The 16160-nt window shown below is 63.1% G+C and overlaps 1 protein-coding gene across 2 annotated transcripts in view; it reads left to right on the top strand.

The window, feature by feature from the left end:
- Window positions 1-14059, top strand: part of COL26A1 (collagen type XXVI alpha 1 chain) — a 173094-nt gene extending 159035 nt beyond the window's left edge. For both annotated transcript variants that reach the window (XM_059038704.2, XM_059038703.2), the window contains exons 6-13: window positions 1013-1111; window positions 1533-1685; window positions 3539-3622; window positions 5434-5486; window positions 8558-8593; window positions 9765-9812; window positions 11677-11761; window positions 12407-14059. In XM_059038704.2, coding sequence (XP_058894687.1) covers window positions 1013-1111; window positions 1533-1685; window positions 3539-3622; window positions 5434-5486; window positions 8558-8593; window positions 9765-9812; window positions 11677-11761; window positions 12407-12567 — 719 coding nt within the window. In that variant the 3' untranslated portion in view covers window positions 12568-14059. The remainder of the gene's footprint in view (window positions 1-1012; window positions 1112-1532; window positions 1686-3538; window positions 3623-5433; window positions 5487-8557; window positions 8594-9764; window positions 9813-11676; window positions 11762-12406) is intronic.
- Window positions 14060-16160: the final 2101 nt, after the last annotated feature.

The raw sequence follows: 16160 nt of genomic DNA, 5'->3' as shown, positions 1-16160 counted from the left end.
GCTTAGGCCTGCTATGAGAGGAGGAGGCATCTCACTTGATCTTAGTCAAAAGGCCGAGAAGCGATGAGGGGGCATCTCACTTTGGGGCGCTCCCCGCCCCCCGCACCTCTCTAGCCACTCTCCCCGAAGTCTCATTTCCAGAGGGCTGCCCCATGCTCATCTTCAGATACTTCTTCTGGGACTGAGGAGGGAGCGGGGGCTGGGGGGAAGGGGGCGTTTCTCATCCCCTGGAGGACCCAGGCCCCAACACCCCTTGGAGGGGAGGGAGGAAGCTGGGAGGGGCTCCGGGTCTCCTGGGGCACCTTTCTTCTTACCGGGACGTGCAGTTCCCAAGAATGGCCACCAGGTGGAGCACAAACCCTACAAATGCTGACACCTGGGTGAGCCCTGGAATCCTGGCGAGCAGGTGGGAATCTCTCAGGAAACCGGCAGCTCCAGGGCCTCCATCAGTTCAGCAGGCATTTTTGAGCATCCTCCCCAGGCCCAGGGCTTCCAGAGGGAGAGAAGGGGCTGTCCCCAGGCCACACAGGGGGACTCTGGCCTCTCCATCTACTCTTGCCCACCCTTGGGGCCTGGAGACCCTGAAGCTGGGCAGGCATGTCCTTCAGGGCTTTCTGGGGTCTCTAAGGAGGCCTCATTGGGAAGCTCTTTGCCAGAAGCCCGGTTCCTGAGCCTGAGCAAGGAGACAGCAGGACACGGAGAGAGGATTCTGACTCATTTACAGCCTGGCTCTGCTCCCTTGAGCAAAGGGCCACAACTTTCTGAGCCTCAGTTTCCCCATCTGTCAAGTGGGGACACAAGTAGCTCTTGAGATCATAGAAGTGACTGGGAACAAAAATGGTTTGCAAGCTGTAATGACTGATGTGAACTAATGATGGTCCCGTTGTGGGAGGCCAGCTGGGCCGGATTCCTGGAGGCAGGTCTGACCGGACAGCCCAGGCGGCCAAGCCTGGAACCACGGGGTGCAGCTCAGCCCACAGTGTCCTCAGGCCTCATTTCATTCTATCCCTAGGGCCCCCGGGACAGACGGGACCACCAGGGCCTGCAGGTCCCCCAGGCTCCAAAGGTGACCGGGGCCAGGCAGGAGAGAAGGGTCCAGCGGGTCCTCCTGGTAAGGACACCCCCCCCACGCCCCAATCCGACTCTGTCCACTGGGGGAAGGGGGTTGGGGTTCCTCCCCTGTCTGAGCAGGTGACGCATCCCAGGCACCCCCTTTCTTGCTGGGGCTAATGACCGCCATCTTGGGGGGCTCCAGGCTCACTTCTTCCCACTGCCACCCCTACGGCAGCCTCACCCCAAGCACCTTAGGCCTCTGTCTCGCCCCCTCACCTCCCATCCAGCTGCCCCTGTGCACTGGGCTAGGAAGGGGAAGTCATGTTATTAGCTCCCGGAAGAGCCCTCCAGGGTGTCCCTGGGCCTGGAGGCCACCACCGGCCCTCGCCAGCCCCGTCCCCTTCAGGGTCTGCTTCTTGTCTCTGTTACGTCAGACACGAGGCCCGGCCCTCCTGTGACTCCTCTCCTCCCCACTGCAGGCCTCTTGGGGCCTCCAGGGCCCCGTGGGCTTCCTGGAGAGATGGGGCGCCCCGGCCCCCCCGGCCCCCCCGGCCCAGCAGGCAGCCCAGGCCTCCCTCCAAACGGCCCCCAAGGCGTCCTCTACTCCCTGCAGCCGCCGACAGACACGGACAGTGAGTGTCATGCCTGAGGGGCGGGGCGGGAGGGCGGGCCTGAGCCTGTCTTCAGGGGGACCAGCCCTCCCCGGAGGACCCCGTGAAGCAAGCGGACTGTCAGTGAGGGGAGCCTTGGCTCTGCCAAGTGGGGGGCGGGGTCGCCTGGGGTGGACTGGTGCGGGGTGGGGCGGCAACCCGCGCTCAGCTCCTGCCCCGGGGTCTGACCCCCACGGGTCACTGCGCTCTCTGGCCTGGCCTCGGGTTATCCGTTACCCCATGTCCTCTCCACAAATCCCCTCACTGTAGGCCACTGGACAGGTGTTGATGGATCACCTACGACGTGTGGGACTCTTGTTTTTGCCCGCCCGCCTCGTACAGCCGCGAGCAAAACAGCCTCCTGCCTGCAGAGGCCACAGTCTAGCGCCAGAGGGCGCCTCTGAGCACACACACGGCCGCCCCGGCGCGCGGGGAGGGCGGTTCCAGGGAGGCCCGCGGACGGGGCTGGGGGCGGGGCCGGCAGCCCACGGCGGGCTGCGTTTTGGTTAAGGGCCCTGGGGAGTGGGAAGGGTTTTAAGAAGCAGGATCGACTGCCAGTTCGGAATGGGTGACATCCCAGGGGCCGCTTTGTCAGCCGTTGGAGAAACCCAAGCCCCCCCGCGCTGGTGTTCCTGCCCCTACGCCCCGGGCAGCGTAGCCCGCCCCTGAGCGTTAAGACCTGCGCCCGAGTCGCAGTGTCCCTCTTGAGCCTCAGTTTCCCCATCCGTGGAGGAGGGGTGGTAATACATCCTGATGGAGTTGCTCTGGGGCTGAAAAAACACAGCCCCCAGCCATGAGGGAGGGGCTCACCCCCAAGGGGACTGAGGGGCCTGGGCTGCCCTCAGTGGGTACAGGGGCAGGAGAAAGTGTGAACTCCCTGACGACGCAACCGCCTCACCCTCACGGTGGGCTCAGTGGCGCCCCCTAGTGGGAAGAATGGATGAGACGTGTAAGGTGCCTTGGGAGTCTAAGGGCTCAGCAGCCGGCATCCCTGGGCCGGGAGAGCCGCAGCCTGCCCTGGCCTGGGCGCGAAGCCCTGCACCTGGCACTGCCCGCCTGCCACGTCTAGTGCTGGGAGCCCTCCTCAGACAGGACCCTCCTTCCCCACCCCTGGGGTCCCTGAGAGAGGGCAGCTTTCCTGGAAGACCCAGGTGTGGACGTTTGGGGACAGTGGGGGGTCCCCAGTGGGGGCACCTGGCTGGCCAGGACTGAGCACCCGTAGGAGGGCACCCGCTGTGAGGCCTATGGAAGGGCTCTCCAGGCTTTCATGAGTGGAGGGAGAGGCAGAGGCAGCCACCCCCATCCAGACGTTTCCAAGCCTGGCTGTCTGGTCCTGGCTCTGAGAATAGGGCAGGGTGAAGTCACACGGGGCTCACCCTGGAGAGACCCAGGCCATTAGACAGACTGCACCCGGCTCTGGGGCCCTGGTGGAGGCAGCCCAGGGCCCTGCAGCTCAGAGGGGTGAGCAGGGAGGGCTTCCTGGAGGAGGCCCCACAGGAGTGAAGCTAGTCAGGCACGTCAGGATGGGCATGTGGGGTGGACCCTGGAAGAGCGTCCAGCCTGGGTGGTAAGCAAGGTGGGGCCAGAGTCAAGGGCCTGGAGTGTTCAGGAAGGAGTTTGTGCTTTAAATGGAGCCCGCAGGGCTTCCCCTGCCCTCGGTTTGGCCTCTCTGCGCTGCTCTTGAGTCGTGGGAGCAGTGGCATCTGCTCACCAGGGCCGCAGTGAGCGCAGCGGGGCCGGGCAGGCCCATCCTGGCTCCGGGGGATCTCAGCTCTAGCCCACCAGCCCCGCCGGCCCTGCACCCCAGGTCACGGGCCGCTCCGCCCTTCCCGCAGATGCAGACGCGCAGCTGGCCTCTGCCGCCGTGGACACCGTGCTGGCGGGCGTCCCAGGGCCCCGGGGCCCCCCCGGCCCTCCAGGTGAGCACAGAGGGCAACAACATAGGCTGATCTCCACTGGTAACCCCTCCTGGGCTTGGCCTGGACCAAGGGGCCTTGAGGGGGCCACTTGGGGGTCATGGCCTTGGCAGGGCACTGGGTCTGCCCCAGCCAGCAGTGGCTTGAGGTGGGGCCTCTTGCTCCTGGGCGGCAGCTCCCCTGGGACTGGCCACAGTGTTTCTGCCAGAGCAAGCCCTGACACCCACATGATGCAGCCCCAGGCTGCCCTCGTGTGAGCCAGAGCAGGGATGCTGTGGGTGTGGGCAGGCATGGGTCTGCATGGGCGGTGTGGGGGCCATGCAGGAGACCCAGGGAGCTGGTGGGGCAGGTGCCCATAAGATACAGGAGGCCCTGGGCCTGCAGGCAGAGAGCAGGGCCCTGGAGGAGGGGACGGGATGGGGCCCTCGCTGGGGGAGGAGGGGAGTGGGGGGCGGGGCTGGCACCCAGGTGTGTGGACGTCTCCTCTGACAGGTTCTACCTATGAAAGAAGGAGCAACAGAGTCCCTGGGGGCCGGCGGGTGGGGCGCCTCTTGATTAGGGCTCCAGACCCGGGCACTCACTCTCTGTCATTCATTCACTCTCTCATAATTCAGGAAATATTCACCGAGCACTGTTCAGCTGCTCAGTTCTAAGTTCCTGGGATACTTAAATAAACAAAACAAAGGTTCCCGCCCTCATGGTACTTACATTCTAGTGGAGAAGGCGAACAGTACCCACATACTATCAGTGAATCCCATGGGGTCTGAGAAAGCAGGGCTGGGCGAGCAGCTGGGCCAGGGTGGCCCCATTTAAAAGGTGGTATTTGGGAGTGAGCTGGGAGGGTGTTTGTCTTTTAGCTAGAATGAGTCCAGACCGTCACCCCACCAGGGGTACACTTTCCTGCGGGTCCTCCCTGAGCATGCCGGGGGCACATTGGTACAGCCTAGCAGCCCAAGAGGCACAGACCTATGCTGGCCACTGGGGACTGAGGCCTCACTCTTCCAAGCTTTCGGGAAGTTCAGTCAGGAACACCACTCCCTGCGCTGCACCCGTCAGGCCTGGCCTGACCCCCTGGGCACTCCCTGGCCCGTGTTGGGGGGGGCAGGCAGGCATGCAAACCAACAGTGGTCAGAGGTAGCGGCTGGTCTGTGTCAGGGCTTTGCCTAGAGAAGAGGCGGGGTAGGTTCCTGGAAGACTTCCTGGAGGAGGTGATGCTTAGCCTGAGACTAGTAGCAAAGAGTTTGCTGGGGTGTGGAGGGGTTGGAGAAGCTCCAGGAGGAAGCAACAGCATTGGCAAAGGCACGGATGCAGAGGAACTTTCCAGAAGGGGGTATCTGACTGATGAAGGTGGAGGAGGGTGGGCTGAGAGGGACCTATTTGAAAGGTCACTCTGGGGGGGAGGTGCGTGGAGGGCAGATGGTCAGGCAGCAGTTGTAGTAACCCAGGCAAGAAGGATGGCCTCAGAGGCATCAGGTCTGAGGTCCCGAGGAGGGAGAGACTCGAGATTTGCCGGGGAACTAGCTGGCTGGGGAGGGGCTGTGGGGTGGCCCCGTGGATGAGGCTCTGGTTGTGGTGTCAGGGCTGCAGGGAGAGTGGTTGGAGGTGGGCTCTCCACTCTAGCGGTGGGCAGGGGAGGCCAAGGGAGCGGGTGCCCCCCTCCCCCACCATGCGTTCACCGCATCTTCCTTTGCTGCCCCCATGGAGACAGACCCAGGGCAGGGGCTGGGGTGGGAGGGTGGGAAGGTCCTCTCTGGAGCTGATGGGGGCAGCGGGCTTCTCTGGCCCCAGGTGACCATCTGTGACTCTGCCGGCAGGTCCCCCTGGACCACACGGTCCCCCTGGACCTCCAGGTGCTCCAGGATCCCAGGTAAGGTCTTTCCCATTTCTGGCAAGGGAGGGGGCATTGTCTCTCCAGGAAAGGAGGAGCCAGGCTTCTTACCAGCACAGCTGCTCAGGAAGGAGCCAGCCCACCTGGCCGGTACCACCTGGGTCCAGGCGGGCCCTAGGGGAAGGCAGGCGTGGGGTCCTGGCTTCGTTAGCAGCAGCAACCCTTTGCTGCCCACTCTGTCTATGCCAGGGAGGTGCTAACATGGCTCCTAGTTCATAAATGAGCTGAGACCCAGGTGCCACCAGAGGTCGTCCAGGGGGTGTGGTGGAGCTGGACCAGCATCACAGAACGACCACCCCAGCCCATGGCCCCCCCTCAAGGAGAACTGCCTGTGAGTGAGGCACTGTGACGCCTGACTGTGCAGCCCGGAACCCCAGCTTGCTCTGCCTCCCAGCTGTGTGACCTTGGGCAGAAAGGCAGCCTCTCTGGGCTCTGGCTTCCTCAGCTTCTAAGACGGGGTGTGCAGGGCCTCCCTAGTGGATTGTCACAGGGAGTGAAAGAGAAATAAATTGCCAGGGGGGTGTGCCTTGTGCTGCAGGGGCCCAGGGGCCTGTGGGGGAGGTCACATGGAGGAGTGGGGGAGGTTCCTGGACGTGGAGGCAGCAAGGGTGGCCGCTGGGTATGTCTGCATGAAGCTTCCTGCGGCCCCTTCCCTGGGCCTCGTCCAGACCAAGGGCTCTGAGGTCCCTGGAACTCAGGGCTGGGTTGGGTAGAGTGGCTGAGAGGTGCCCCACCTCCCACTGCAAGGGAGGTGGATCCGGGCCTTGGCCCTGTGGGTGCTGGGACCTCAGGAGTCCCACACATTCATTCATCCCTTTAGTCATTTGACACATATTCCCCAGACACAGGGAGGGCACCAGCCACGCCAGCCGAGGACACAGCCGGAGCCCGGGGCCACAGGCCAGCCATGTAGAGCACACGTTCTAGACGTCAAAGAGCCAGTGTCCCACGGCTCCTGGTCTCTCTCTGTTGTCCCCCGTGTGTTTTCACACCAGGAGGCTGTGGCGTGGAGGAGAAGGGCCAGTGGGGTGCACGGCTAGGGCAGAGCCAGGGTGGGTGTGGTACAGACCAGGCTGGCAGGTGGGGCCTGGGGGTGGGGGTGGCTGCGGCGGGGGCAGGAGGCCCTCAGACCTGATCTGGCGCTGAGTCAGGTTGGGTGGTCAGGTTGGTGACATCTTGGCCCCTTCTTCCTTACAGTGGTCCTTCCTTAAACCTGAGGGTCTGTAGCCAGGGCTGGGATGCCGGGGGCACCAGGCAGTGCCCAGCCTGTCCCTGGCTCCCCAGGGCCCCACTGAGCAGGTGTCGAAGAGCCCCCTTCTAGGACCCACTGCCAGGACCCAGCCAGGCCCCTACACTGCAGGGATGGAGCTGGGTTCCAAGGCTCTATCGTCCCGGTATTGACAATGTCAGAATGGCCACCCGATGGGCTGGACTGTGGCTTCCTTGTGGATGGTGGGGCCAGTCCGATGACCCAGTCTCCATCGCCATCCTTGCCAAGGAGTCGAGGCCTCTGAGAAGCGGCGGTCTGTGGGGAGGGATGTCCCCTAGACAGGGGTCAAAGAAGAGCGAGAAGGGACAATAACAGGGGACCACGTGGTCCCGACTTTCTCCTGAGTGGGACGGACAGCCCTGGGTTTGAAGGCTGGTTCTGCCCGCTTCCCGCTGGGTGACCCTGAACAAGCCCCTGAGCCCCTGGGCCTCAGTTTCCCCATCTGTGAAATGGGGATAAAACCCCCTTCTGGGTAGGCTCGTTGTGAGAAATAATGGGGAAAACAGGTGGAGAATGCCAGGCTCTTCGGAGACCCTTAATGAATGCTATTCATTAACTATGTATGTCCTGGGGCCTCAACTGCTTGAGACACCGTACGAGGCGCAAGAACAAGGACGTGGGGTTCCCTGCCCTCCGGTAGCTGCTAGTCTAGTGCGGGAGGCAGACGTGATAGAGAATAACTGGGAGAGGACCTATGGCGACCGGAGGGGGTGACATTCTGACTGAGACCCGAGGAACCCCGAAGGAACCCCGAAGGAACAGTCCTACAGAGATGCCAAGAGCGGTCCAGGTAGAGGGAAGAGCCGGTGCAGAGGTGTTGAAGCAGGGAAACGCCTGGCGCACACCGAGCGGAGGAGAGTGTGGGCTGAGCTGAGGTGGGGAAGTGGGCAGGGCCTCACCTGCAGGGCTGATGTGCGGATTTGGGTCACAGTGGAGAGGGGACTCATCGAGGTTCAGGGAGGGAGAGTCCGTGACCTGATTTACAGCTTTGCAAGGTCCCTCTGGCTATTGCGGGAGGGATGGATGGCGGGGGAGGCGGCAGTGGAGCAGGGAGACCAGGGAGGAGGCCACAGCAGCACAGAGGAGATGGCAAAGTGAACAGACATACTTAGAAAGTGAACCTGACAGGTCTGGCTGATGGAATAAATTTGGTGAGGGAGGGAAAGGGAAGGTTAACTCCAAGGTGTGTGGGGGAGCAGCCGCGGGACCGTGGAGCCGTTTCCGCTTCCGAGAGGGGAGACTGCAGGGTGGGGGCGGGTCTGGGGGGGAACCAGGAGTTCCACTTTGGAGAAGTCGGGGGGGGGGGCACCTCCCGGCTGGCCGGGGGAGGGTGCTGGGGGACGGCTGGATGCACGGGTCCGGGGCCCTGGGGAGCCTTCCGGCTGGGCATCAGCGCTGATGGGGGGTCCACGCGGGCACCCTCACCAACACCACTGCTGTCACTCGTTCTCTGAGGGCCCCTCTCTCGCGTGCTGGGGGGACGTGTGCTTTGCCATCCGGTCCCCTTCTCCGAGTGTTAACCATACTTGGCATTGCCCCGTTTCACAGGGGAGGAGACGGAGGGCACAGCTGAGGCCCAGGGTCATACACAGGCCAGTAGCGGGGGCGCCAGGAACCGGGGGGGCCCCCGGCTGTGGCCTTCTTGTTTCCTCTACGCCATCCTCCTGCCCCCATCCATTTTTCAGATTTCCAGAGCCCAGTGCAGGGGGAGGGCGAGCGGAGGACTGAGAGGTTGTCAAGGGCAGGCAAAGCCTAATCTGCTTTGTTTGATTTTCTGCAGGGCCTGGCTGGAGAGCGGGGCGTGACAGGGCCGCCCGTAAGTGTGGGAGTGTGTGGACGGGCCAGCCCCAGGACGATGGGCTCTGGTGCAGGCCCAGGGTGCCAGGTGGGCGGGCGACTGCCCCAGGTGGCCTGGCTGAGTTCAGCCCCCCAGCCTCCTCAGGCATGGCCGGATCCAGCCCTGCCAGGATGGGGCGGGGGGAGAGAAGCGGGCAACCTGGGTGCAGTGCCAGCTGCCCAAGTTGAGAAGGGGTGACTTTGGGAGGTGGGAGCCCCCTCACTGAGCGTATGAAGTGAGGACTGAAATAGCCTCCCGTTGCGAGGCTTGGATGAGAGTCCGGAGGTCCCTTCCAGGGAGCCCAGCCTCCTGGGTTAATGTGCTGTGTGACCCTTGCCTTGTGCTGAGTCCCTTGCCTTCTCTGAACCTTCTAGGAATAGAGACATAGATAGCTGATCTCTAATTCCCCTCTTGGAAATAAGAATTCATGAGTCTCAGCCCCTATCTCCAGGGCCGAGGAAGTGGGTACCTCCTTCGTGCCCAAGTCTTATGTCAGAGGCATGGGGCTGGGGGGAAAGGGGTGGATCTTTGCTGAGCATCTTCTATGTGGAAACCCTCTTCATCCATAGCGTGTTTAAGCTTCACAGTGACCCCATGAGACAGTGCTTTATTTTCCCTATTTGCCAGAACTGGCAGCTAAGGCTCGGAGAGGTTAAGCAACTTGCCCAAGGTCACACAGCTAGGCAACGGTAGAGCCAAGATTTACACGCAGGAGTGTTAGCCTCCAAAGCCATGCCTTCTCCAAGCTTATTATTGAGATTGATTTATTTAATTCTCCTAATAGCTCTATGAGGCTATTATTACCTCCATTTTGGAGATGGGAAAATCGAGGCACAGAGAGGTAAAGTAACTTGCTCAAGGTCACACAGGAGTTACGTGGCCACCTAGGTGTTATTGTGAGGCTGATGTTACTGGCCCCATTTTAGAGTCAGGGAAGCAGAGACCTGAGAGGCAGGGGACTTGATCCCTGGAAGGGCCAACACGTGAGCTCGTGGGGTTCCAAACCTGACTCCTCCCTCCCCAGAAACAATTAAGCCCCTAAAATCAACCCTGTGCCAGGCTGTGCAGGGGTGCCCAGGAGGAGAAGCTGGAGAGGGTGGAGAAGCGCCCCACCCCGCACCCATCACTGACTGCATGACTTTCTTCCCAGGGCGAGCCTGGCGGGAAGGGGGAAGAGGAGGAGAAAGCTACCGCCGAGGTAACTGTGCCCCTGGGCCCGTGCTTCCCTCCTGCCCCTTGGCTGTGTCTCAGCAGGAGAGCGGGTACCCAACCGAGCTGGATTGACACCCTCAGCCCTGAGCCGGGCATCAGTCACGGGGTGAATGGGGTCCCAGCCCAGCGGGGGAGACAGCTGAGTGAATAGCGACCGCAGCACTGGGTGAAGTTGGCTGCAATGGGGTAGCACAGATGGGGTGACCGGCCTGGGGCCTGAGTGGCGGGGGAGACCCTGCCGGAGAGGGCCGGAGGAACCACGGACCTGCAGAAAAGACCTTTCTTTTGAGGAGGCTTCAAGCCGTGGGGTCCCTCTCCAGGGGCGGGGCTCTCCCATGACAGCGCCTGGCACACGGGTGTGCACAAGGTCACTGTGGTGGACTGAAGGGTACATGGGCGTGCGGATGTGGGAGAGGACGACGGAAGAGTGAGTTTGGGAGCGCACAGGGGCCAGGGCAAGATGGGACGGGGAGGGGGCACAGATGGCAGTGCGTTCATGGCTGTGGGCAGCCATGCCTTCTGGGACCACGAGAGGAGGCTGGGGGCCAGGGTGATGGATAAAGGGGGCGGAGGCAGTAGGGCCAGCAGGGGAGGTCTTGCAAGCTGAGAACGAGTCCCGTGGGAGTGTCAGGGCTCAGAGGGCTGGCCGGCTCAGTGGGCACACAGTGCCCCTTAACTGAGTGAGCTGAGGGAGGTTCTAAGCCGGGGGTGGGGGTATCTGCAGAGGTTGGAGGCGGACAGCTGCGGGAGGCGGGCTGGGCTGGAGGGGTCAAGCTGGGGCCAGGGGACATTCCAGAGGTCCTTGCGGGACTGGAGAAGGGGGAAGAGGCTGGAACCAGGGCAGCCGTGTTGGGCACAGGAGGCAGTGGAAGGAAGATGTGGGTGCGGGGGGGTCACTCGTGATGGGAGACAGGATACCCACGACTTCCCCCGCCCCATCTCATCGGCGTGCGTCCTGTGGCCCAGGGACTGAGGCTTAGCCGGGTCCTGACAGAGGGGGCCTGGACCACCTGCTCCTCGCTGGGACACCCCCATCCCAGACACCACCCACAGCCCGGCTTTTCACGGCCTATGGTGGGAAGACCTCTCTCTTGTAACTCAATAGCATGCTTTTGGTTTTCTTTTGTTTTAAGCTAAACTAATCTGAATGTCATGGCAGAGCTGTCATGTTCTACCAGCCAAAGATGCCTATTGGCTGCTGACTCCAGGGCGGGGCCTTGACTCTCCACCATCACTTTTTATTTCCAAGTGGCCTTGTCACCTGTCTTCTCAATTAATCAGGTCATTCACGTGTCTCGACACACGAGGTCCTTCACCCGTGTGTAGGCTGGGTCCCAGAAATGCAGACTTGCCATCATCGCGTCCTCCTGCTGGCATTCCAGAAGCCGCGGCTCTGCCTTCTCTTTTTCTCGCCCGGGTGACCACCCTGGAAGTCTCTCGGGTGGGCAGAGCCAGGAAGGAAACAGGCAAAGCACCCCCAACCCGTGGGCCCGTACGAGGTGTTCTTCCCACAGCAGAGTATTTTCTGGAAAGAAGGTCACACAGAGGAAGCAGCAGGGCAGCCATGGGGGCAGGACGAGCCCAGGCTGGAGGCAGACAGGTCTGGGTGTGAAGCCCCGGTCGGCCATTTCCGGGCTGTGTGGCCACAGGACTCTGGTTACCCTCTCTGTGCGTCAAGGTCCGTGTCTGTGAATAGTAACTCGAACCCCAGCCCTGGCGCCAGGATGTCCACCCTGTGACGGCTGTTGTACTGATGCTGGTGATAGGAGGGAAGTGGCGGGCGCGGGGAGGGCTGGGACAGCACACTGAAGCGGGACGGCCCTGACCTCGGCTGCTTCCTCCCCGCCCAGGGCGAGGGGGTGCAGCAGCTGCGGGAGGCGCTGAAGATCCTGGCTGAGAGGGTCCTCATCCTGGAGCACATGATCGGGATCCACGGTGCGTAGTGACCAGGATCCGGGGACAGGCAGGCCCACAGGTGGCCGCCGAGTCCGAATCTCCCTCTGCTCTGCCCTCATGTGCTGCCTCCGGGGCTCCCTGCTGGCCCGTGACCGACATCCAGGTCCCAAGTCCCTCCCCAGCATGGCCTGGTGTCCGGTGACACAGAGCCATCATCCGGTCACCCCAGGCCCTTTGCTCAGGCTGGGCCCTCGGCCTCCTGAGCGCCAGTTCCTGCTTCAGGAGCTGCTCCAGGACCACTTCCTCCCTGAAGCCGCCTTCCTATCTCCCCACTATGCTCTGCTGGGCCTTCTGTTCCCTTATGGGGTGGGCTTTCCATGTCTCTCCCTGGCACTTCTGCACGGCCTGGAGCCTGGCCCTGGTGAGCCTTTGTTGAAGAACGGATGAGTGAGTGAATTGGTGAATGAATAGATGAGCAAGCAGGAGAATGAATGAAATGGGCACCGTGGCTGAATGAACGGATGAATGAGCGAGTGAACGGATGCGGGAGGAGTCGAAGCCGGCGGCTGCTTCGTCGTGTCCTCACTGGGCACAGAGCTTCCGTTAGCTGGTGGGGCTGGAAGTGAAGGTGCTTTGCTTGCACCCAAGGCCCTGCTCAAGCCCACCCTCCTGCTCTCCTTCCAGATCCCCTGGCCTCCCCTGATGGGGGCTCCGGCCAGGACGCCGCTCTGAGAGCCAACCTCAAGATGAAGCGCGGTGGCCCCCCACCCGATGGCTCCCTGGCTGCCCTGCTTGGCCCCGACCCTGGGCAGAGGAGCGCTGGCCGGGCCAGCGGCGGGAAGTAAGAGGCCAGCGCTCCAGGACAAGCCCCGACTCCACCAGAGACCCAGCCCCGGGGCCTGTGCTGCCACTGGCACCTGAGGACACCCGAGTGGGACCGGGCTCCAGGCCTGGACTATCGTCAGGGACACTGACTGGCTCCTGGGGGCTGGGGGCCTTGGGGACAGATGACAGCTCCAGGGGCAGGGGCCAGAGGCCAGAGCCCTGCCCTGGCCCCTTCCCTCCTCATCCGCGCTTCCTGCTGGAGACGGGGTCCGGTGGGCCAGGTGGGCTGTGAGAATAGTCATAATACTCATCATTTACTGGGTCCCTGCATCGTTTGGGCCTGTCCGAGGAGCTTCCCTACATTGTCTCATTTAACCCTTAGGAGGTAGGCTTGTTACCCCGACTTTACAGGGGGGACAGAGGCTTGGAGAGGATAACTCACGTGCCCAAGGCCCCCGGACCATGGATGGCTGGGGCAGGGTTCGAACCCACGTTCTCTCTACCCTGCCAGCTTCCCCTCTGCACGGGGAAACTCAGGGCGGGTGTCGGGCCGGGTGGCTCCTGAGGCTCCAGCTGGGAAGGAGGGCAGGGCCCTGCCCAGCACAAGACAGCGGGGGCCCTGGGCCTCCTTCCTCGACTCCCCTCCCTGGGCTCGGGGTTTGGGAGCAGCTTGGCCTGTAGCTGCTCCTGGAGGCCAGGGAGACCTTGAATAAACCCATAATAGTCACGTGGACTTGGAGACCGTGGGAGAGGAGCGTTGGGGTGCAAGGACCCTGAAACTGAATTGGCAGTGCCCTCGGCTGCATCCAACCTCTCTGACCCCACCCACCCTGCCAGGGCCTCCCACTGCGGAGCCGCGCGGGGAGGGAGGATTTAATGCAAATGGGCGCCCTCCAGGGGCCAGCCCTGCAGCCCTGCAGCCCTGCAGCCCTGCCCTCTCCCGGGCTCTCTGGGAAGCTGCAGAGTTGGCCGCTGCTGCGTGGCGCAGCAAGTCCTATGTCCCCGGGAGGAGGAGGGATTGCTGCCTGGTTCCCAGGCCCTGCCGAGGAGAGATGCTCCCGCCCTCGGCGCTGTGGTCCCAGCCAGGCTCCGCAGCAGACACCCGGGTCCCCGGTGCCCCAGAGCAGCTCTCGAGGCCACAGCGCTCGGGGCCTCTCCGGTGTCGGGTCCCCCGTGCCCTGGCCTGGCCCCGGTGCTCCCCTCTCCCTGTCTCAGTGACGGCCGCAAACTCAGACATTCGCAGGTGCTGGCACCGCCCCAGGTGCGTCTCCCCTCGTGGCAGGAGCGACTCGTCCCCACCGCCCTTGGTGCACCTGGGAGGCTGTGGCCTGGTCGCTCTGGGCCCTGGTAACCTCTCCCTGCCCTTGAGGCCTCGACTGCCCCCCTTGAGGCAGGGCTGGCCGTGTGGGAGCCAGGACGCGGCTTCCTGCAGGCCTGTCTTCACGGAGGGGCGGTCGGGGGGGGCGGGAAGCCTGTAACCCCCTGACAATAAAGATGCTCTCTCCGCTGTGCTCTGGTGTCCTGTGGTGGCGGCGGCTGGCCGCGCCGGGTCAGCTTCGGCCAGGCCCAGCCCCAGGGGTGTCCGACGGGATCCCCCGGGAGCCAAGGCGACCACAAGGCCCCGAGGCAGGGAGGCCTGGCTCTGCCCCCCGGGAGCCCCATGGGGGGCCGGGAGAGCGAGGGGAGCCCCTCAGAGGCTCCCTACCCTCTACCCAGCAGTGCTGCATCTGGGCTGGGCCTGGGTCCAGCTTTGCTCGACGGAGAGTGAAGTGGGGAGGGCTCAGGGCTCTGGGCGGGGGGACCCCTACCTACCATGCTTCTGCCCCGGGCCTGGGGTCCTGGACATTTTCGTCCACTTGGGGGCCCAGCGTCTCGAACCTTCCCCTGAGCCCTCAGCCGAGGCGGGGAACTGGCTGAATGTCACCCAGGGCTTCCTGCAGGCCGTGTCCAGCCAGAGCCCACCCTTGCTGGGGCCGCCCCACCGCACGTGAGGGGACCCAGGGGGGCTCTGCTCTGATGGCAGCCCCCTTCCCGTTGCATGACCCTGACCCTGTGTTCCCAGGCGGAAGCTTTGAGCTTGGGGCCCCCTGCCCCCGGCCCCACGCTATCTCGCTAGAATATCCTCGTCCCGAGCTGGCACTCTGCAAGCTCCCTCACGGCAGTGCTGGGTCTGGCCGACTTTTCTGTCTTCCCAGCCCACCTGTCTACCCCCCGCCCCCGCCGAGGGCCTGGCCCAGATGAGACATCAGTTTGTTAATAAAGGGATGCCTTCCCCCAGATGCGGACACCCACTCCATTACCCAACAAGAACACCTAGTGACGGCTGCTGAGAGCTGCTGCCGAGCCCGGCCGCGGTGACCCACCGGTGCCGCAGGAGGCCGTCCCCGGAAGGCCCACATCTGGCGACAGTGGTGAATCCTGGCCAATATGACATGCCACGTGGCCGCATCGAAACAATGGAGGGGGCCGCTGATCTGCCGGGGCCTGAGGAGGAAACTCGGAGGAGAAAGGGGTCTTCGGGGATCAGCGGGGATCGGCTAAGCCGGAAAGGGCAGGGGGCAACAGCATCGGCAAAGGCTCGGAGGGAAGGGGGCGGCTCACTGGTCAAGCCCGTGGGCAGGGATGCAGGAGGGAGAGGGTGGGATGGGCAAAGGTGTGAGTGCTCCCCCTGGAGGGTTGAACCCCCTTTTCTTTCTCCAGCTCACTGGAGCCCCCCCTGCCCAGAGCACCCCCTCTTTGTGGGGTGAAGCCTCATTCATGGAGCAGTGCACCTCCTGGGGCTACGCGAGGACCAATGCCATCTGACAAGCTAAGCCCCCCACCCCTTAGCGAAGCAGGACACGAGGCATCTCGTTCTCTCTGAGCCAGCGGCAGACGGGGGGCTCTAAGAGAGATTGTCCTGCCTTACCCAGGACCCCAAATCTGCTGCCCCAGTGGCCCCCAGCCCATGGTCTGCATGGACCTCTTTCCCTGCATGTCTGAAGGACAGACCCCACAAACATCTGCATCCTTAGATCAGGGGTTGCTATTTGGAGGTGGGGAGGTGGAGACTGAGCACAGGCGGGCAGGGTGGGTGTCCACACGCACACACAAAGCCCCTCAGTGCAAACAGAAGCAAGTGGGCGGCGTGGGATGGTTCAAAGGGCAAGGGCCTGGCTCTGCCCAGGCCATCACGGTCCAGTGCAGAACTCGGCAAGGTCACAACCTGAAATCAACCTGGCCTTCCCGGTCCTTCTCAAGGATATTTGTCAAAGTAGGAGTGTAGAGCATCTTTCATTTAACAGTTGATTAGCTGAACGTATAAGTTTTAAATATTTAGACGTACGATTCCTCCCTTTGTACCCTGGCCCTGGACCCTGCGCTTTCCGGGCCAGGCCTGGGTTGGGGGCTGGCAGAGTCTGGAGCGACCCTCCCCCCAGGACTGGATGTCCAGGTGCTGCCAGAAGGGGTTCAGGAGGGAACCAACGTCCAACGGGGGCTCGTGCCAGCAGGGTGGACAGGCCAAGCCTGCGGGGTGTCGGACGGGGGCCCGGCACCAGGATTCGTAGGCCTGGAGAAGTCAGGAGAGCTGTGCCCTGCACAACCTCCCAGCGAGTGGTTCTAGAAGGAAGAG

This window comes from Kogia breviceps, chromosome 14 (genome assembly GCF_026419965.1).
Source record: "Kogia breviceps isolate mKogBre1 chromosome 14, mKogBre1 haplotype 1, whole genome shotgun sequence".
Taxonomy (NCBI): Eukaryota; Metazoa; Chordata; class Mammalia; order Artiodactyla; family Physeteridae; genus Kogia; species Kogia breviceps.
This window is presented reverse-complemented; position numbering and strand designations above follow the sequence as displayed.